The sequence below is a fragment of the Chlorocebus sabaeus genome, chromosome 2, assembly GCF_047675955.1.
Source record: "Chlorocebus sabaeus isolate Y175 chromosome 2, mChlSab1.0.hap1, whole genome shotgun sequence".
Classification (NCBI taxonomy): domain Eukaryota; kingdom Metazoa; phylum Chordata; class Mammalia; order Primates; family Cercopithecidae; genus Chlorocebus; species Chlorocebus sabaeus.
Window position 1 is genome coordinate 88,628,088 of NC_132905.1, and position 22,702 is coordinate 88,650,789.

Consider the following 22,702-nt stretch of genomic DNA (forward strand, 5'->3'; position numbering starts at 1 on the left):
TGCTCCACTTGGGGCTGGGGCTACGGGTAGGAAGGAACAGGGTAGCCGGTCCCTGCCAGGCAGGTCGTTAAGGGGCAGTCGGAACAACCTACGACCTTGCTCTCCTTGCATTCCCTGGCTTTTTCTTCAGTTTATGAACATTTCTGAGACTTTCCCACAAGGGATCCTGCAGAGGCACGTGCGAAGGAACGCGGAGCTGGCGGACAGTGGAGTTCATCTGGCCGCCTCTCACTCTTTTCCCCACCTCTCTTGAGCACCGGCAAGTTTCTGGCAAAACTGTGTCTTCGTACATTTGGAATTTTGTCTGACCTCATCAACAGGCACTGTGACCCACTGTTTAGTTTTGAAGTTATGATTCAGAATTTGGGAGAGATGACTTTGAAGAATATTTTTAGAATACAGGTTCAGGGCTTAGGACCAGAACAAAAGAGAACTCACATTATCTTTAAAATCTAGATGACTATGATGCCATTCTCTTATAAATGAATCTTATTTGTTCCAATAACTGATATCCAGTTATTACAGCTTTTGGATGGCATCTCTACTTCATTTAAAAAAAACAGTGATTTTACTCACATAAGGTTAATGCTAAGTGCACTCACTTTGTAGGACTTTAAAAACATAGAATGTGCTCTGCGATCTCGTCCAAACACGATGGTGCCAGATCACAAGCATTATACACAATTATGGACTCACATTTGATTTTGAAAAAAGAAACCTTCGCATGTCCCAATATGGCTTTGGGTATACAGCATATAACACCACCATGCACAAATACCACCTCTCAAATAGAACATACAGGATTCATTCCTAGACGATATTATTAAAGCTCAATTAGACAGCTGGGTAGCTGCTGATGAAAAAACTTAACGTTTTAGTCAAATGAAGAAGAAAAGTGTACTGATTAAAATAATTATATTAATCACTATCAAAGAGAGCTGCTGCGCAGGAGGCACACTGATCTCACACTTAATTTCTCCAGTTTTATTATTTGCTCTGGCTGCATTTTCTCTCATTAGAGAAATGTGGGAGCTTGAGGCCAGGCCCTTGTAATTACTACAAACATACAAATATCTTTATAACATTTATTTCCTAAGATGATACGAAATTATTTGCAACGCTGGCTGTAAAAGTAAAACACTATTCACTGTCAGAAGAGTTCAGTTTCTGAAAAGTTCACTTATAACATACACAGAATGAAAAACACACGATGCCCAGCTCTCACCTTCCTAGTTAGTTGGTTCAGGGACCTGGATGTTGTCAAATATTGAGATCTTTAGAAATTCCTTCCTCAGTTAATTCCTCAGGCAACAGCTTTTGATTTTCAAGGCTCAAAAGACTTTGGATTTCTTTCAAAACCCCCAAACCCACAAGACAGCCACATTCCCCCAAGTATTTCAGTCAGTAGTCCCAATTAGCATAATGCTTTGAAAACTAAAGAAAATCACGTTATATCAGAAGCCTTACCCTGGTTTCACTTTCGCTGAAGATATCACTGTTTGCCACACAGGCAATCAGGGAGCTAAAACTGTAGTTAAAGTTTCTAAAATGCATCTTGCTTTCTCACAGTGAAAGCGCTAGGGACCCACGCAGTCAAGCCCCTAGTGAGATTCCTTTCCAAGAGGCTGTAGGTTCCTTCTTGAGCCGGTGCTTATAAAGCGGTGAGGACCAGCCCCCACTCCCTGGGAAAAAAAAAAAAAAAGGCGCAGCTTCCACAGCATCCTGTTTGGACAGCAAATTCCTGAGTCAAGTCCTGCATGCTTGCAGGCAGACAGGGACAAAGTGTAAGTTTCTACTGGAAAGAGGTGACGTCAACATCTTAGTCATTTTCCCTATGCTAATTAACTTTGCTTGGGGAGAATGGAAAAAACAGCTGAGGTTTGCTTCGCAGCTGCTTTATCAACCCTTCTTGCAGCATAGTTTCCACTGGTAGTAATTCCATTCAGCTACTCAGACAACACGCTCCTCGGCCGAATGGGACGACCCTTCTTAAGATGGAAAATGTTACAAAAGAAAAAGGATGAAGGTCTGTGGCAGTAAACAGCCATTAGACTGTAGGGAAATTTCAAAGCTTTGGGAAACCTAGAAACCAAAGTCCGGGTGACATACTTGATCCCTGGAATTTCCTGAAAACCTCAATCAAAGTTTCACTTCGGGGTATTAGAGAAAACATTTTGAAATCTGTCTTGGTCAATAAAAATTTTAAAGGAAAAAAAGAGGAATCATTTTGAAATGTAGTTAAATTTTTTTTTTCCGATGACATTTTATTGGATGAATGTCCCAATTTCTACTTGTAACCCACAGTGGAATGGAGCAAAGAGAACCTAAAACACTCCTAGGATTTTCATTTGAAAACTTTATTATTATAATTTGAGAACTAGGAATATGCAACACTTTGATCATTTTCAAAGCACTACTGAATTCTGGCAAAGGATACAAAAACACTTTAGAGAACCTAGCCTTTGAAACTGAGCAAAGCAGCATTAACCCATTTATGCCAGAGGTTGCAATTTTTTGAATTTTTGCCATCAGACCTTGGTGATGACCTTGAGCAGTAGGATATAAATAACTCTCACATGCTTAGCGTTCCAATAATGGAACACCAGGCATAAATGGGTTAAGAGGTCCTGCTTAAAGACTCATAAACTAAATGTTAAAAGAAAAAGGAAAGGAAGAAGAAATGGAAAAAATGTACACTATAATTGAAAGGGAAGATGCAAGGAAGATGCCTGGTTTGGAGAAGTGCACTGGGTGCACTGAGTCAGCAAGACTGACTCTAGCTCTTCCAAAAGGTTGCAACTCTTGAACCTTCTAAGTATTTTACCAGTTTAGATCCCTAAGGCAGCCTGAGTCCTATGTTCTTCTCACTCTCTCCAATTTTGTTATCACCTAAAAGCACTCAAGTTATTTAAGCTTTCTCTAATTTAGGGGTACACAGGGACAGCTCTCAAGCTTCCAGAAGTTAAATGGAGCACTGCCATTCACATTTAAAAATTAACCTCAAAGAATCATTAAAGTCGGCCAATAATTTAAAATACATGCAAGAGGAAAAAATAAAGGAGGGCATTTTGCCTTCCAAAAAAGGAAAAGCAAAGTCCTCTTGGATGAGTGAATGTTGCTTAATTTCAACGCACTGTGCCTTGCTGCCAACTGTAGAGTTATGTAAGAAACCAGTTACGGTGTCTGCTTTGCCAAATTACCCATAACTCCCAACCTGAAAAGACATAAATGCATGTATTCCAAAAAAGTGTAGAATACTGAACAGTGCAACATGCATCAAACACCAAGGGGAAGTGGTCATCCGGGAGGAGGCTTCGAGAGGGAGCGTGTGTGCTTGCAGTGCTGCATTTTCAGTACAGGGAGCCTTCGTCTGTCCAGCAGGCACACGAAAATTGTGGTGGTGGGCAGGAGAGGCTAAGGGGAAACAGAGGTGGGGGCAGCAGACACAGTCCCGCGTTCCACACCTCCCGAGGGGTTTGGAACTTCTCTGATGTTCCCTCCCCATCTCCAACTCTTGTTTCCCCCTTTTCTCTTCTCCTGGCATGCACCTGGGCAAATTTCATTAAAAGGCAATCAGAAGAGACAGAAGAGGCTAATTTAGACGCAACAGACTAATTTCACTGTCTTCCTTTTTCCTTTAAAATCACAACACAAAGTTCCAGCTCAATTTTGTGGGCAAATCTTAAACATCTCTGTTCATCTGAGACAACAGTGTGGGCTCATCCAAATTTACAATTTTGATTTCGTTAGATGGATGGGGAAAAAAAAAAAAGAACAGTGAGGTATTTGAAGATTGTTCAACTGTCTTTGCTCATAGAAATGATAAATCTTTCACCAGATTGTCCCAAAACACGTAATTCTGTATCTGCCTTTGCATTGATCTGTTCTATCTACCTGAATTGAATTTAGTAAATTTGAGCACTTCTATTTTTAGATCAGGAGTAAGAGCTGGTCAAAATGGTGGCTGCCATTTTGTAGGGAGGCTGGAATGCATGTTCTCTGGCAAACAAACAAACACTGGTTCACAAATTGTACCAGAGACCTGGAACAGGGGCAGGGCACTTAGGATCTGCCACCTTGGTTTTCCTTGGCTAAAATGTGAGAGGTATGGAGCAGATTTGAGTTTCCAAAGTGCGTCTTGTTGAGTAGCAGGAATCCTCAGTGACACTTGGACACTCTGGTTGGCCAAAAGGGCAAAGCACAGGGTTTCCTGGGACACCTGTCCCTGTACCCGTAGGTAAGACTGCCTTATGCTCACGTCAATGCCTCCTCATCTGCTCATCTGACAATTCTTGCTAAGAAAGGCTGTCTTTGACTGCATGTCTATTATATGTGAACTTGGATTTCTAAAGGTCCTATGCAAATGAATTTACTTTATAAATAGTGATTCTGCCCAGTGAGAATAAAAATGGATCCAAAGCAAGTATTTAAAAAGCTGACTTTCCTACTTGTATATTCCTTGTGGTTTTGGAGGCAAGTATATTCCTCATTCTTGCTTGCTGGTTGAATGTGAGTGATCTGAAGAAAGCAGTGCCCACAGCAAGACCTCTGATACGGTTTGGCTGTGTCCCCACCAAAATCTCAACTTGAATTGTATCTCCCAGAATTCCTTCGTGTTGTGGGAGGGATCCAGGGGGAGGTAATTGAATCATGGGGGTCAGTCTTTCCTGTGCTATTCTCATGATAGTGAATAAGTCTCATGAGATCTAATGGGTTTATCAGGGGTTTTCACTTTTGCTTTCTCATCATTTTCCCTTGCTGCCACCATGTAAAAAGTGTCTTTCACCTCCTGCCATGATTCTGAGGCCTCCCCAGCCATGTAGAACTATAAGTCCAATTAAAGCTCTTTTTCTTCCCAGTCTTGGGTATGTCTTTATCAGCAGTGTGAAAATGCACTAATATAGTCTCATTAGAGCTCTTGAGAAGTATTCTAAAAACTGCACTCAACATGATAAAACTGAACCCAGAAGTTAAAGTAAATGAATGTTTTAGTCAACTCAAAGCTTTAGATGCTTTGCATTTCTTCCATTCACACCATAAAAATCATAAATGAGTCTCTTTAACCTGCATTTGCCTCCTCTGGCTCCAAACAGTTAGAGCAAGTTTCCATTAGGAAGTTTCTATTTTCAGTGAGGAAAAATTAAGGTTTATGATGAATTCCATCATTCCCATTACAGCATTCTGAAAGCATCATTAGGATGACTTCAGTACATCCATTATTAACTCTAAGGAGCTGACAACTGCACCAAGAATGTGCCCCCTGTGAAGCTGTCTACAACATGAACTGACCAAAGACAGAAACTGAGTTTTGACTTCCAACACTGAGCAAAAAATGAGGCAACTTGCAAAGGCTCTCTTGTGAATGAAAATGACAACAATTACATTTTATTTCAGTTTTCTGCTTCTACAATAGTGAAATAGTTGTGTTTTTTTGTTTGTTTGTTTGTTTGTTTGAGACTGTTTTGCTCTTGTCGCCCAGGCTGGAGTGCAGTGGCGTGATTTCGGCTCACTGCAACCTCTGCTTCCTGGGTTCAAGCCATTCTCCTGCCTCAGTCTCCCAAGTAGTTGGGATTACCGGCATCTGCCATCACACCCAGCTAATTTTTGTATTTTTAGTAGAGACGGGGTTTCACCATGTTGGTCAGGCTGGTCTCGAACTCCTGACCTCGTGATCCACCCGCCTCGACCTCCCAAAGTGGTAAAATAGTTTTACTGTTACTTCATATGTGTAACTGTTCCCTATAGAATGTGGAGCATTGTTCCCCAGGCTAAGTTACCATACAAGAAAACAAAAACAAAAACAAAACCGCAAGGGTTTGCTCTCTTCCTCATCTTTACCACTTTGCGGTCTAAAAGGCATTATTAACTAAGGAGAGGGTACTTGTTCTCAACTTGTAAGAGGGATGAATATCAAATGCAGAGTTGTGGAGAGGATTGATTTAGTGATGGAGGCAAAGTGCCTAGCACAATGCCCGAAACACAGGTGGTGGCTAAAGCATGTCAGCTGCCTTTCTATTTCCCATTTCATCGATAAAGATACTGAGGTTCAGAGTGGCACACTACGTTTAGGAGAGCTGGAATTCACTCTGGGCTTTTGATTGCAGATTCCACGCTTGTTCCAAGGAACTATGCCCGCCTAGTACCAATGTCCTGTGGTACCGTAGCTCATTTCCCCATCTCTCTGGATGGTCCAGGGCACCTTGAATGTCCTCCTATGTGCCCCGAAGGTCCACAGAAAGTCCTCTGGTTCTCTATCCCATCCTTCACCTTGCATAGCACTGCAGGCAGCCCACAGCAACTGTAATACCCTCCTAACTGGCCTCGCTTGGCCCGTCTTACCGCTCCAACCTAGTGTGCGAGTCTGACACATAAAAATCCCTGATGCTGACCAAGCTCAGTCACGTTCCTCTCCCGCTGTATAAACTTCAGTGATAAGCACCATTCCTGCTGTAGCCCAGGCAGACTGTTCAAGGTTGTCTTGTGTCTTTCTTGTCACATATCCTGCAAGTGCTGCTCTCATCTTTATGCTCCTCCAAGACAAATGGCTTATGTGTCTCACACCTCCCCTCTTCTCTTGCCCGAGTCTCTGCTCTTGCTCTCCCTCTCCCTGAATTATTCCTCCTTCTACCCTTTCCTTTCCTTCTTTATTTTAAGATTGAGCGCAGGCACGTCGTTCTCCAGGAAGCGAACCATGGCCCCCTGTGTTTAAAAAATATATATATTATTTAATGATGCCTGCTGAAGCCCAACAAGGCAGACTTTATTCAGGAAAGCCACGATGGGTATAGAGACCACCGCAACCAGGTCTTACAGTGGGGGTTGGGGGCAGGGGTAGATTGAGCTCAACTCCGAATACAGCATGGCAAGTGGGAATTTATGGCCAAGGAGCAGTGTCAGGGTCAGTGGTGGAAAATTACTAAGAGGAAGCTTCGGGATAAAGAGGACTCTGGCTAAACTGACCTAATAGGATTCTTCCTGAAGACAGGTCCGGGTGATCAGATATCACCTGGGGGATGGTAGAAGATGACGAACCCAATCAGATATTAAGGGTGGGGGTGCTCCTGTCAAACTGACTTTGCGAGATTCTTTGCCAAAACTGGGTTTTGTAAGGAAGTGCACAGGTGAGCCTAGGAAAAGGTTCAGAAACCTGACCCAAGTTTGGCCAAGCAAAAAATTTCTGTCACCCCAAACCCACTCATGCACCCTTGTCCAAGGTTTGTTCAGCACTCTCCAAACTTCCTACGTCTGTCTCTAGCACTGTGCTCACTTCAGCAGGTGACCACCTATATGATGACACTCTGGTTCTAAACTGTGAACCTTCTGATGGCTTGAGTCACATCTACTCCACTTGATAGTCCTGGTGCTGGTGCAAAATATTCTCTCAAAAATGCCAGCTAAAGAAACAAACGGATGTCTTTCTTCCTGTCACTGTCATCCACTGGTTCTGCTTTGATCACATAGAACTAAAAACTAGTTCCTCTTTAACACAAGAGTCATTCATACATTTGACAACAGATGTCATCTCATTCACATATCCATTCATTTGATCAGCAAATACTGAATAGCCTTTTACATGACAGGTATGACTGCAGATACTCTAGAAAAGAATAGATGAATGAAGTGTAAACCCTGCCACTAAGATGAGTAGAACTTTGGATAGTTTTCCTGGATCTTACCTTCTCCACTGTAAATTCCAACTCCCACTGCCCACCTGATCAGTCTCATTTAAATAAATATTTTTAAAATTTGATAACACAGTCGTATGATAAAAAATAAAATACACTTTTTTCTCTTTTTTTTGAGACAGAGTCTCACTATGTCGCCCAGGCTGGAGGACAGTGGCGCAATCTCGGCTCACTGCAAGCTCCACCTCCCGGGTTCACGCCATTCTCCTGCCTCAGCCTCCCGAGTAGCTGGGACTACAGGCGCCGCCACCATGCCCAGCTAATTTTTTGTATTTTTAGTAGAGACGGGGTTTCACCATGTTAACCAGGATGGTCTCGATCTCCTGACCTCATGATCTGCCTTCCTCAGCCTCCCAAAGTGCTGGGATTACAGGCGTGAGCCACCGCACCCGGCCTTATAGGATGCACTGAGAAAGCTATTCCTACCTCTGTCCCTGTCCACTCCATTCTCACTCTGGCTGTTAGGTGTAACCTCATTTTTTTAAACTCATTTTTATTATTTTGGGGTTTCTTTATCAAATAAAAGCAGTTATGATTTTATTTCCCCCACTTTAAATAAATAAAAGGTAACATGCTATATTTAAACAAAACAAACCTTCAATGACTTCCCTTTGCTCCTGAAGTTGAACCTGCGCCTTCTGGTTCATATTCATTCATGTGTCCCTCCATTTATTCATTCATTTGTGTAAACACTGTTCTAGGTACTAGGAATTCAAATATGAACAAAACAGACAAAACTCCCTGTCCTCTTGGAGCTTACATTCCAGATGGGGAAAAAAGACACAAAACAAGATAGATGGGTACAATCCACAGTATGTTTAGACAGCCTTGAGTGTGGGCAACAGAGCAGTGTGGAGGGGCAGACAAGATGGAAAAGTGGTGAAAGCAAGCCTGGCCAGGGCAGGCGTCCTTAAGAAGGGGACATGTGAGTGCATGAGGACCTGAAGCAGGCAGGGGAGTGAACCGTGGGATGCTGGGGAACAGCATTCTGGTCCAGGGAACCGTAGGTGTGGAGGCCCTGAGGCAGGAGAATCTGGCATGCTGCAAGCCCAGCAAGGAGGCTCAGGGTGGCTGCAGAGGAGGGTCACGGAGAAAGTGGTTGGGAATGAGGACAAGAGAGACCTTTAGCCATTGGAGGGACCCTGGCTTGTATTCTCCTGAAGTGGGAGCTATAAGGGGGTTGAGGAGAAGGTCAGCATGGTCTGTCATGACATGATTTCCATATTACAGAAGTACTCTGATGTCTGCGTTCAGAATACAGCGAAGGGGCAAGGGGGAAGCAAGGTGCCTGTGAGGAAGCAGCGGGGGCAGGCGGGGCAGGCGGGGCAGTGGGACGTTCTTCTCCAGCCATGTGTCCATATCTCCTCCAGGGACCCCCTCTGCAGTACCCACTTTCTACCGCTCCTCAGCCAGCTCCTCCCTGTCTCATCCCTGCCTGTTGAACTCTTGTTCATCCTTTAAAGTCCATCATTAAGTCCATTCCTCCAGGAGCTTCCCCGACTAAGTGTTCTCTCCCTCCTTTAACCTGGTGACTCCCAACCTCCCGCTGTCACCATAGTCTGCTTGGCATCATAGTCATGTTGGGACTTGGCAATCTTCCTACTACAACAAAAGCTTCATGAAGACAACACGGCTTGTTCTGCAGCTCCCCAGAGATGTAGATAAAAGCTTGTGCAAGTCAATGACACCGAAATTCAGAGAACTGCACCAGTGGGGGCTCATCTGATACAAGCCAAGAGCCAGAATTCACCAGGGCATCAAAAGGCCATGGCTGCTGGTGTGACAGACTGAAAGGCAGCCTTCGTCTTTGGTTTGAGCAAAGGCCAGGCCATTCATTGTGGTCACAGGAGGTGGTGCAGGGTTGTGATGACGTTTCTCACAGGCCTCAGGGGAAGCGCTGTGCTCGAGGGCCACATGTGTGCTCAGTGGGTGACACACTCCTGGATGTGCTTCCTATGTCCTTGCTGTGGGGGGCCTAGCAGGATGCCAGGCACTGGTCCACACCATCACGTGGAGACCGGGAGGCCCGACCACATGGATGCTGCAGAGACTCAGGATTCTTCTAATGGGTACACTGCAGAGGTCTCCAGCACCAACTCCATGACAAGAGGAAGAGCAGATTCAGCTGAATGCATGTCCACCTTAAGCACCCGTCTTTAGGGCATGTTTCATAAAGTATCCAGCATATAGGAAAATGTGTATAGAATTTACAAATAAAATGCTTTACTGGCAGATGGACTAAAAAATCTTTTACCAATGAGGTTCATGATCCCAAACATTTGGAGACCATGTGTCTACTAAGCAATAGTGTGATTAAATTCCCAATTTTCTTTAGGCTTTTTCATGATAAGCGAGTGTAAGAAAGATAACAGAACAACATTCTTCTTGATATCGTTAAAGGAATTTCTATTTTTGTTCACTTTTAGGGAAATCAGGATGGGCTCAGGAGTGTATTTCTCTTAGTATTGCTTTCTTACTGGTAAAATTTGCTTGGCCGAGGGAAGGGCAAACATTTCAAAGAAAATATAAAGCAAAACACATAACCTTTTTTTTTTGATGGGCTTTGAAGGTGTTAACTAGAATTCCCTGGAGAAAATAAGGGAGGTGCTGGTTCTCCAACTACAGAGAATGACAATTAAGAATTCTAAATCTGAAATAATAAAATCATTTAAAAAACACTTTGAAGTTTAATGAGTATTAATCTTCTGTAAGAAAACACAGTAACTGATATTAAACTTCACCCAGGCATGGTTCTGATACTTTGAGAAAAATAAGAAACCCTGAAGTATCTTTTGATACTTTGCATGCATTACTACAAGAGAGTTTACAAATATGTATTTCTGGGATAACACAGAACTTTCATTCCTTAGATCAAAAGTCTGAGTGGCTGATTTATGCCGGTAACCAAAATGATGGCTGCGATTATGTCTGCTCGATATTCATATTGTTAAAGATGGAAATGCTAAAGACTTTTTTTTTTCAGTAGAATGGTGATCATGATCTGTTAACACTTACAGTAGAAATAAAACTCCAACTATAAAGAAAAAAATAAGAAAGAGAAAAAAATAAAATAAAATAATTGTGGAAAAACAGGGAGGAAGAGTGTGTACAAATGTACATCTTAAGACTGAGGTCACAGTTCATACTAGATTTCATCTTGTTTGTTAAATTCCATGTGCGCTCAGAATTCCATTAACTCTTATTCCATATTGCCTCAATCTTTCCTTAATATATAAGGGTTAACCGCCCCACTGTAACTTCTTGGAAACGCACTGCTTGCAATGTTTAAGATGAAAAAATAGCCAGAGGCAAATCAAAACTCTACTTAATGACTTGGAGACCAGCAGATGAGGATTAGGGGAGGTAACATTTATTTGGAGATTACTGGGGCCAAAGCCACCCTAATTAATTACTCTTTATTTGCTCTCTCTTTCCAGACCCACCTTGCTTTAATTACTGACTTTAATTTCTGCTTTGATGCCATTTTCAGCCAGGGGCACAGTACTGCAGGAGCAAAAACCTGGGGAAGAACAGTCGCCCAGGAGTGGGCTGGCTGTGGTCTACTCAGGCCCAGGGATCACCGGTGTTTGGTTAGCCCTCATCCCTGCACGAAGCAGCTTTCACAACCCCGCGGCTGGTTCATTCTCAACAAGTCAGCCCTTCACACTCCAATTACGAATTCTACTTTCTAGAGTTAATGCTGCCTGGAAAACCTTTTCCTTCCGCTGCAGCATTCCATACTGTCCTTGGAAGAAGTGACATAACGGCTTCCTGGGAAAGCAGAGGCCGGGTCTTGTTCCAGGAGATTCTCCCAGGGAGGCTGGCGCAGTGCGAGGGTCCAGGCACACCCCACGCCGGCGCCTGGTGAATGGCGGGCTGAGTGTCAGTGGAGGAGTAAAGGTGAGAGGGTCACGGAGGAAAGGGGAAAAAAATGGGCAAGATCGAAATCTGCAACTCTTCAATAAAGACAGAAAACCCAGTTCTCAATGGCTTCACTAAGTATCGTTTGTATCCACACCCAGTTTCAAAACTCAGGAGGCAGGTCAGAAATGGTTTGCTGCTGTTGGTTTTTTTGTTTTTTTTTTTTTTCACCAAGTGCTGGGAGAAAAGTGAGTTATGTGCTCTTACCTGCTATTTCCATTACCATCCACACACCCTGTTTCCACGTCTGTAGTTGAGAAGTCCCAACAGGGCACTGCAAATGCTTTCTTTCTACACTTGGACTACATTCTTTGCTGATGACTTAAAAGCCTGATAACAAGTCACATGAAGAAGCATGTCCTGTCATCTTCATGAGGGTCACCAATGATTCAAAAGATACTTAAGGAACAATAAACTACACACAAAGAACAAGCAAGACCCCATCACAACTTGGATATTATCTCTTTCCACCCAAAGAGAGAACAACTGTGCCAACCTGGTTCATCAGGAAAATCCAGGTATTCCCGTCAAGTGACTAAAATGTGGGCACACGTCTTTGTACCGAGTATCTGATACCTGAGAGCTGTCCCCTTTCCATCAGGCCTAGAATGGTCCAGTTAGTTTTCTCCTGGTGAACTGCAGCCCATCAACATTGAAGGAAAATTAGTGGTCAATATTTAAAAATTGTGAGGTGTCACACAGAAATAGAACCTCTGACCTTTTTTTTTTGGTGGTGGTGGGGGGAGATGTGGCGACCCTGGGCCCAGAGCTCCATTTCACTGTGGCCAAGCAGATGCCCCTTGCTGGGGAACCTGTGCTCTCCAAATACCCCAGGTCCCATCGCTGTCTGTCATCTACTCGCCCCTCCACCAATGATGGCTGCTGGCTGACCAGCCCCCAGGGCATTTTAATTTGTAGCTTAATTTGGTAATTCATCAAAAACAGATTAGTCACCTGCTAGGGCCAGCCATGGTGCGAGGTGCCAGGCATACAGGCAGAGAAGCTGACCCACCTCTGGGGCTCAAGCTGTTCTATGCCTAACAATTTATACTGAATTATACATGTAGAGGGCATTGCCCTCACTCCCATATGGCAATTCTGTCTGTGTGTGTGTCTGTGTGTGTGTGTGTGTGTGTATGTACTGATTTTTTTACCTGGCCCATTTATGGGCACATCATAGTCCTATGGGTGGTTCCCTGGGCATCTGTGAAATGTTCTCCCCTACTCCTGAAATTATGCCGTAAATGCCAGGGAATGGTGGTGACATGGTTACAGCGATGATCTTGATTCTGCTCAAACGTAAACCACAGTTGGTTTCTTTAGCAATTATTAAGAAATTATTGGGCCATACCAGAGAGGCAGACAGTATGCCTGAGAATCTAAACTGTAATTCACTTACAGATTTCTACAAAATTAGCTTATGATTCATGGAGGCAAAAAAAGTTTTGTCAGGACTGGCATTAGAAGACACAGAAAAACGATTTGAAAGCAGCCTGAGGTCCAGGTGTTTTCAGAGTGTGGTCTTTAAGACAGTCTTTTAAAAGACCATTCTGAGAAGAGAGCAGTTTTAACTGCTCTTGTACAAATCTATGGTACATTTTATTTCTTACATTGAAAATGATGGGAAGATTGTGCCTGCTTCATCCATTTAAGAAACCCTCCCTGTTGGTCCAAGCCACCCTGGGCTCTTCCATCCTGAGGGAGGACACAGTGGCTCTCCTGTCCTCTGCAGAGGTGAAATTATGTAGCACATACTGTGATCAACCACAGCTACCTGCCAACTCCCCAACCAATTCCCACCCACTCCCCGCCATGGTTACTGGCTGCTTCCAGACTCTAAGACAGAGGTTCTTGTGCAGGGGAGGTTATTAGCGGGAGGGGAGGGGAGGGGTAAAGGAAACTGGGCAGAGGGAGAGTGAAGTTATCAAGTGGTCTAGTGGAAGCCTAGCCAACCCTTCGGGGAGCTTTGAGGATGAGACAACCCTTGTTGGAGCAGGAGGACTGGGCCTTGATACCCCCATGTTGGTCAGTTCTGGGAAGCGGCTACCCTGAGAAGGGTTTGGAACTTGGGCAAGGTGGCTTTGCTCAGCCCCAATGGGGCTGACTGTCAAGGGAGGCTGGGAGACAAATTATGTTTCTCTGAAGTGACCTGGGGTGTGTCCCTGTGACCTGTGCACCAACCAATTAGCCAACCAACCTGCAAGGCCCAAGCTCAAGGAATTAGAAGGCTCCAGACTTCCACCCTACGTTAATCATCTGAAATCTCAGAAATGTGACGGCCTTTACACTAAACACCACAAAAGTGCTGCTTATTCCATTCCAAATCATTAGCTCATCATCCATGTAAGGAGTTTCAGGAGGAATATCAGTAAGATTAGTGGTAAACAGTTTAAACCACCGCATCAACTCAAATCCTGAATACTGACTCAACAATTTCACTCCTAGGAATTTATTCTAAAGAAATCCTCATGGCTGTGGGCAAACATTTAGATGCAAATATGTTCCTGCAAGGCAAGTAAAATATGCAAATAATATAGTTTTATGTAAATAAAATACATCAAGATCCGTGAGCAAATAATATACATGCTAAATTCATTCAGTAGACTATAGGGCCATTCACAGTAAGGAGGTGAAAACTAATAACATAAAAAGATGTTCAAGACTTGCTGTTAAGAGGAAAAAACAGTTTACAAAGCAATGTTTATTGTTCTCATTTTGGTGAAAAGAAAGAATATGCGTGATAGTATTAGAAGATGCCTGTGCTTTTCTTTTTGATTATTTGGATTTGGATTATTTAGATTCTAGTATGGATTTCCACAATGAACACTTATTACTTTTATAATAACAAAAAGGCTTCTTTCCCCTGTCCTCCCTAGATGTTATATATCAATGGCTAAGGTAACCATGGTTAACAGACACAATATGTAAGGGTAAAGGGTAGTTGGAGAGAAAACTGACTTTCCCTGTTTTCGTATAGTGGTTTGGTATCATGGCCTTTAATTTGTTTGCATGGTATTTGTTATGCACAATCTCTAAACCTGCTGTTTTTAACCCATTAACATTTTGGAGTGCTAGCTATTGAAAGAATCCTATTTCATACCTAGAAATGGATTTCACCAGAAAATACTGATTTTGTCTTTCTTTGATTACCTCTCCTGCCCGCCATCTTTATCTGGTGAAATTCCCACTTAATCAGTAGTGTTGGCTGAGCCATTCTCACTGGAGTCAGGGTTGAGTGCCAGGGGACACTCACCTGAATTGTTTCTTGTCACTGCCACGTCCCTACATCTATTCCTTGCTCATCTGCATTATTTTCCCCATTCTTCTTGCAGTCCCAGAATCATATCCAAGCCCCTCTTCTTTCTCTGTGGATGGCCCCTTCCTCTGAATCTTCTTTCTAACAAGACTGGAACGTTATGTAATAAACTTTTCCCCATTACGGCATTAATGATGACAGTTGTTTAATATATAAGGCCTTCCCAGAGAATTAGTATTTAATCAGCAAATTCTGGAGATCAGTCTGCATCTCAAAGGAATGCATTGCTAAGGGGAAAATTCCAGGCAGTAAGTCAGTTACAGGGGAAAATTCCCTGCACAGTGGGCTCTCCCGGGGCTGGGTGCTGCCTACATATTGTTCAAGCACCTACACTGGGCAGATTCTTGTGTGGACTGATTGGGATTAAGGGCAGACTTCCAAGAAATCACTCATGTCTCCATTCATTCAACCACTAGTTGTTAAAGATCTGCCACGTACCTTCTCGAACTTCTTGGCTGGGTAAAATTATCCCTAGTTCTTAGTATTTACCACACTTCAATTGATTTCCTTCACTGTACTAAGGGTAGACCAAGCCAGAGACCCTGGAACCCTTAAAACCCTTCATAAATATTTGTTGAACAAATGTATGCAGCTAAGCAACTGACTCTTCATCAGAGAAACAAAGAGGAGGAAGGTATGGTTATTCCTTCAAAAAGCTCAGAGTGGGCCGGGCGTGGTGGCTCACGCCGGCAATCCCAGCACTTAGGGAGGTCGACATGGGCAGATCATGAGGTCAGGAGATCAAGACCACCCTGGCTAACATGGTGAAACCCCATCTCTACTAAAAACACAAAAAAACTAGCCGGGCGTGGTGGCGGGTGCCTGTAATCCCAGCTACTCCAGAGGCTGAGGCAGGAAAATGGCGTGAACCCAGGAAGCAGAGTTTGCAGTGAGCTAAGATCACACCACTGCACTCCAGCCTGGGTGACAGAGCAAGACACCATCTCAAAAAAATAAAATAAATAAATAAAATTTTTTAAAAAATGCTATTCATGCAACACATTTTAAAAATTTTGGTAAAGACATCAAAATAAATATATTAGACAAAATCTTATGTTTCTGCCTACACCCAAATTTGGGGTTGGAAAGTGCCTATAAACAGAGGTGAGGTGGGGAGGATGCCATGTGTGGTGTGGTGGGATGTCATAGGTAAGCCATGATAAAGACAATTCTGGAAGAACAAATTCTCTGAAGATGGCTGCAACACTGTCTCCTACTCCACATGCTCTTCTACAGCCTTGCCATTCCTGTTGGGAGGAGGAATGTATGTCCTCTGCCCTTGAATGTGGAGGACCTTTGTGAGTACCTCAACTGACACTGTATGGTGGAAAAGACACCAAGGTTAGGTCATAAAAAGCCATGCCCTTCTGCCTTGTTCTCTCGGGGCACTTCTCTTGGAACCCGTTGCCCACCATGCTGTCAGGAAGCCCAAGCAGCCCGTGAAGAGGCCTATACAGAGAGGAACTGAGGCTGCTGGCCCAAAGCTCTGGCTGAGCTCCTCACTGGCAGCTGGTATTTTTGCCAGCTATGTAAGTGTGACATCTTGGGTGTGGACCCTCCAGTTGCCAGCCAAGCAAACCCAGAGGATGATGCATGGAGGAGAGAAGAACCATCTCTGTGCAAATTGCAGATTCACAAGCAAAACAGATGACTGTTGTCATTTAAAGCCATTACGTTTTGGGCGGCTTGTTGTGCAGCAACAGTAACTGGAACAACATTTCTGAGATGGGCAGAAGTGGCAAGGATTGTAACTCATTAGACTCAGAAGGCGAGGTCACCTGAGTGAGCAGGGTCCTTAGTGGAACAGTGGGTGTAAGAGGAAAGAGAGATGGGTGGGTATGGGGCTTCTTGCCGTCTACATATGTAGGGTTTGCCTTTTACCTGCAAATCTGTGAGAGGTGTACAACAGAGTTGTGGAAGTGTGGGCTCTAGAGCCAGGCCACCTGGGTTTGAACCTGGTGTTCCATTTCTTAACTGTGTGACCTTGGGCACGGTTCTCAAGTCCCATGTGCTTCAGGTTCTTCATCTGTAAAGAGGATAATCGCAGGACCTACCTCATGTGGTGGTGGTGGCACAAATTGACCTAATGCCTACATTGAGGCTTGGTGCATAGGAAGTTTCTATGAAAGCGTCCACTGTTATGATCCACACAGGTGTGGGTCTCAGAATGTGAGCTGAGCTGAATGACAGCCCCTCCCTAGTCCCTGGAGCCTGCAAATATTTTGCCATATATGGCAGAAGGGACTCTGCAGGTGTGACTAAGCTAAGGATCTCGAGACCAGGAGATGATGGATTACCAGGGTGGGCCCAGTGTAATCAAAGTGTCTTTATAAGCAGGATACAGCAGGGTTAGAGTCAGAGATGGAGACAGGATGATAGAAGCAGAGATTCGAGTGATATGGGGCCATGAGCCAAGGAATGTGGGAGCCTTCCTTGAACCCGTGAAAAGGCAAGGAAATGGATTTTGCTCTAGAAGGAATGGAGCCAGGCTGACACCTGATTTTAGCCCATTGAGACTGATTTTGGAGATCGATCTCTAGAACTGTACAGTCATAAATCTGTGCTATTTTCAGTCACTAAAATTGTTTGGTAACCTGTTACATCAGCAACAGGAAACAAATACAAATTTAAGACTGGAGAAAGGTAGCTTTATAGAACACCCAGCAGCTAGAATGTTCAAAAGAAGTTGGGCTTTGGAATCATATAAACTGCTGTCTCTTTATTTCTTTTTCTCCTGACTTAGGCTTCGAGGGATGACATTTTCTTTTTAATCCTAGCATGTGAAGTGGCCAAAGCTCAGGCTTGGGTGTCAGATGGGCCTGGGCAGGAATCCTGGCTGCAGTCCTTACTTGCTGGGGGTCCTCAGTCAACTGGTGGTGCTGGCCAGGATGACCACAATGGCTCTGACAGCCATAGTCAATTGCTTTGCTAGCCATTCAGAGTGGTCAGTGTCCACGAGGTACCAGTTACTATGTACTATGAATATTACCTCTAGACTGAATCCTATGAACTTCAGTTTCCTCATTTGCAATTTGGGAACCATCTAAGTCAAAGGTTGTTGTAGAATGTGCATAGGTAGGTGCTTTTCAGACTGTGACTCCCACAGCAGCAGTATCTGCCTTAGTTGGGAACTTGCCAGAATTCTTGCCCTACCTATTTTGGTAGGCAGAATTCTCAAATGGCCCCCAAAATCTTGGCCCCTGCTGGACAAGCTTTGCATGATCCCCAGACTCTGACTATGATGGATTCTGTTTCTACGGTTAGGTTACATTACCCTGGGAGATTATGCGGGGTGAACACTTAAAAGGGACTGGACTCTTTCTGAAGTCAGAGAAAGGATGTGAGAGACATTCTCTACTGCTGATTCTGAAGATGGAGGGGCCCATGTGGCAAGGACTAAGAGTGGACTCAAGGAGCTAGAGTGGCCATGGGGATCTGAACGTGCTTAGAAGCAGATTTTCCCCCAAAAGTCTCCAAACAGGAACGCAGCCCAGGAGAGAATAGGTTCCAGCCTTGTTAACCTTGAGCAGAGAACCCTGTTGTGCACACGCTGATTTCTGACCTACAGACCTGTCAGCTAAGAAATGGGCCTTGTAAGCCACTTGATTTGTAGTAATTTGTCACACAGCAATAGAAAACTAATATATATTTACTGAATCCGACACTCAGCTGGTTTTTGTTTGTTTGTTTGAGACAAGGTCTCACTGTGTCAGCCAGGTTGGTCTCAACGAACCTTTGCTGAATCTCTTTCTTGTCAGAGGACCCCGCTGGTCCCCAAGATAGAAAGTAAAGGAGGCCCAGCCCTGCTATCAGGAAGCACCTGCCTCAGGTTGGAGTAAAAGTCACACACGGGACGAGGTTGTAAGTCTCAGCAAACAGCAGTGCGAGGGATGCAGGTGGAGGAGGGGTGGTGAGGGCAACTTGTGGGCAGGAGAGCCTTTTAAAGGCTGTATGATGTGAACTCCAAGATCTATCCTTGAATGTCAGGGAATGGTTGAATAGATGGAGCCCTCTGATTTGTGACTTCACATCTACAAAGCCTGCTGTGTCATTTACTCCTCACCATCAGTGGAGCTTGCCATTACGGTGCGGGCTGGACCAGCCTTCTTATGGGATGTGTTCCCCAGAGAAAGTAAACCAAAAGGCAAAAACAAAGCAAAGCTACGAAAGCAGGCTCAGTGCCCCTCGTTTCAGTGTCACCTCAAGTTTGCTTCTTGCTCTCTGAGGGAGATTACAGCATATTGCACAACGGGCAGTGTTGACTATTTGCTGGCATCTGTCACCCACCCTTCCAAAACTCGAGCAGAGGACAATCTGAACACCAGTGTGACAGTTTCTAACAAAAGGCTTTGCCAGTACAGTGGCCCGAGTGTGGGTGCCCACTGAAAACTAATTTCAGCCCTGACTAAGAAAGGCATCTCAGAAATGAGGAAGTGTATTTCAGGCTCCTGTGGTTTCTGATGAAAAATGCTGCAATGTAGGGCATGGGTGAAAGGGAAACACTGAGAAAATAGATGTGACCCCCAGTATGCTTCCTTGAAGAAGTAGGGGGCTGACCAGGCACAAAGATCCTTTGTGTTCCCTGAGCCTGTGACATCTCCCGGGGTTTCTCAGCAGTTACACTAACGACATTGTGGAGGAAACAGCTTCTCCTTGCATGGCCCTGCCCCTTGCACTCTAGACTGTTCAGCCTCCCTGCTGGTCAGTCCCCTCTCCCCACAAATGCCAGCAGCTTTCCCCCAGTCCTTGCTGCAACCCCAAAGTCTCCCAAGGATTTTCAAACGCCCTTGGGAGGATAGTGGTACCACCCGTGGAGAAGAATAACCCTAGGCCCTAAAATTAAACAGGTTGCTCTAACATCCTAAGAATAGCCCCAGCACACCAAATACATTCATTTAATTTCTTGTTCAACAGAAAAGAATGACTTCTTTTCATACAGAGCTCCTTTGAAACGTGTCACTTCAAACAGGTCCTAAGAAGATCCTGACATTTGCCTGTATCTTAACTGGATTTCTGTGGGTTGAAAAACACCCATAGAAATGTTGAAGGATGTCAGTCAATCTTTAATAAGACGAGATTCCTCAGAGATACAACATGCTCTTTGAACACCTGAAGGATGCTAAAAGAAAGTGATTTACTGAAATAAAATAGATAACAAACATTTCAGTGACTTAGAAAATGGCAAGAAATCACATCAGGCAAGTTTATATTTGTGCATTGAAAAACCCCCACCTAACAACACTCTCTTACCTACAACATTTCTTCCCAGCAGGCCAAGAACTACCGAACTCTGGCTCTAGAAGAAAGTAACACTAAAATGCTGACTTTATAGTATAAAACTATATAGTCTAGCATTTGTTGGCAGTTTATTAGTATTTTTTTTTTTTAAGAAATGTAAAAACTATTTTCTTTGCTTCAAACTAACAGGCTCTAACTTAAAATAATTTACTGGTATAATTAAATTGTCTGAAAAACCCCAACAATGTTGTAAACACATTGTTAACAGGTGCACAACTCGCCTCTATTTTAGAAGCTGACGCAAAGAGGACAGCACAAACATGAACAAGAAAATTACTGTCACTTAAAAGCAACACTGTCTTAGCAGTTTAAAGACAGACACTGCATGCTCACATACTAACAATAATTATCAGTCTCCAACTCAGAGAGTAGAAGTCAGAAGACACAAACAACATCCACCGTACCAGGAACTGAAGAATAGGAGGAAGCAGGTTTAGAATAGCAATGGGTTTTTCCCTGAGATGTACATTTTACAAGAAACATTCAATTCCATTTTAGATATGGAAAAAGAGCGTGTTTTTCCCATTAAAAGGGGGAAACAGGAAAAGTATAAGCAGCTTGACCCATTATTATGTCCTACCTGGAAAAAAGTTTTTTTAAGTGGAGACAATGATTAGTCATGAGTGCATGACTTATTAAAAATGACTTTCTGGGTAACAGAGACATACCTACATGAATAAATCTCTCCCCAAACCCTAGTTTGGGGTCCACACTTTTGCAAGGTCTACAGTGAGCAAAACAGTGAATTCTGTGGCTGGCGTTTTCTTCGGAACACAAACGGCCGCAAGCAAACTCCTACACAGCTGCGGCCACTACCCCTGCCAAAATCGAGTAGCTGAGGATTCAGTCAAGGGTTCGGGCTCCCATCACCCAGGTGCCACAGAAGCCTGAGCCCAGGAGCAGGGACTGTCCCACACACCAAGAGAACAGGGCATATCCAGGAGTCCGGGCCCGTCACGGCAGCCAGGTTTTTACTTAGGTCTACCCCTCTTTCCACATCACGGCTTCCCCTCACCCTTCTCCCCCTCCCTCACCTGCTTGCTGCCATGTATGGGAATGCACCCCAGGAGACATACAATTTGGAAAAAAATCATGCTAAGAGAAAAAGGCTGTCACGAAGAGGCCAGGCAAATGACCTCAATTCAGTACTTTGTCCAATGCTAATGGATTGAATTCTGTTCCCCCAAAATTCACATGTTGAAGTCCTAACACCCCGTGCAATGGTGCTGTGGTTTGAATGTGTCCCCCAAAAGTTTATATGTTAGACACTTAACTGCCATTTTAACAGTGTGGAGAGGTAAGACCTTGACAAGGTGAGGAGGCCATGAGGGCAGAACCCTGACAAAGGGATTCATGCCATTGTCTCAGGAGTGGGTTAGTTATTGTGGGAGTGGGCTCCTGACAAAAAGGATGAGTTTGGCTCCATGTCCTCTCCCTGTCTCCTGTGCTCGCTTCAGCTTCTGCCTTCTGCCATAGGATGACCCTCGCCAGATGCCAGCACCATTCTCTTGGACTTTTCAGCTTCCAGAACCACAAGCCAAATAAATCTATTTTCTTTCTAAGTTACCCAGTCTGTGGTGTTCTGTTATAGCAACAGAAATGGACTAAGACATGGTATTTGGAGGTGAGGCCTTCAGGAGGTAATTAGGGTTAAGTGAAGTCAGGCAAGTAGAGTCCTTTTTGCAGGAAGGTGTCAGTCTACAAGCCAGGAGGAGAGCTCTCACCAGGAACCAACCACGCCGGCAACCTAATCTCAGACTTCCCAACATCCAAAACTGTGAGAAATAAATTTTTATTGTTTAAGGCACCTAGAACAGGACATTTTGTTATAGCAGCCCACACAGATGAAGACACCTACCACCACTCAGCTTTGGAACCAGGATTCTGAACCAAAGTCTATAGATCCTATGTTCTTAACAACTGCATTTTACTACTCTTTGAGAAGAACTGAATTAAGACAATCAATGTAATTTCAACTGATTTTCATTACAGTGGACTTTTTGCTTTCAAAGTTACATATGAAATTTGTTTTACATGGTTAGATATGTGCTGGATGATTAAGAATTTTATAACTAACATATCAATAATCAAATCAGTTCTCCTAATAAAATGACACATCTGATTTCTGCAAAAGCTCTTCAATGTCCTCTCAAACTGGAAGCTGGGAAAGTAGTTTTCAAAAGAGTAAAAATAATAATTAAAAAAAAATTAAGGCAGTACCGCTGAGAATTTAAATTTTCTGCAATGTCGAAATTTTTGAAATATAAAACTTTTAAAGACAGCTTTACTGAGGTACACCTTATATCCCATTTTAGTACTTGTAAGATCTTTGTCTTTATATTGTGATAAAATTGATACCTTGCTTAACAGCATAAGAAATATTATTTTAATAGAAAACATTATTCAAGATAATTTAAAAAGCTATTAACTTCTACATCTGTCAGTAAATCTACTAAAGTTTAGTGCAAAATATGCTGGCAAT

General features: G+C 43.6%; 1 protein-coding gene across 4 annotated transcripts in view; it reads right to left on the reverse strand.

Moving 5' to 3' along the window:
• RCAN1 (regulator of calcineurin 1) overlaps positions 1 to 22,702 on the reverse strand; it is a 97,533-nt gene that overhangs the window by 8,726 nt on the left and 66,105 nt on the right. Inside the window, exon 1 of one of the 4 annotated variants that reach the window (XM_007967287.3) lies at positions 1,468 to 1,703. The exons of 1 other annotated variant lie outside the window; for it this stretch is intronic. In XM_007967287.3, the coding sequence (XP_007965478.1) occupies positions 1,468 to 1,554 (87 nt within the window). In that variant the 5' untranslated portion in view covers positions 1,555 to 1,703. Of the gene's footprint in view, positions 1 to 1,225; positions 1,704 to 22,702 lie in introns of those variants that run through there. 2 more of the 4 variants (XM_073010372.1, XM_007967276.3) reach the window with 2 other exon arrangements.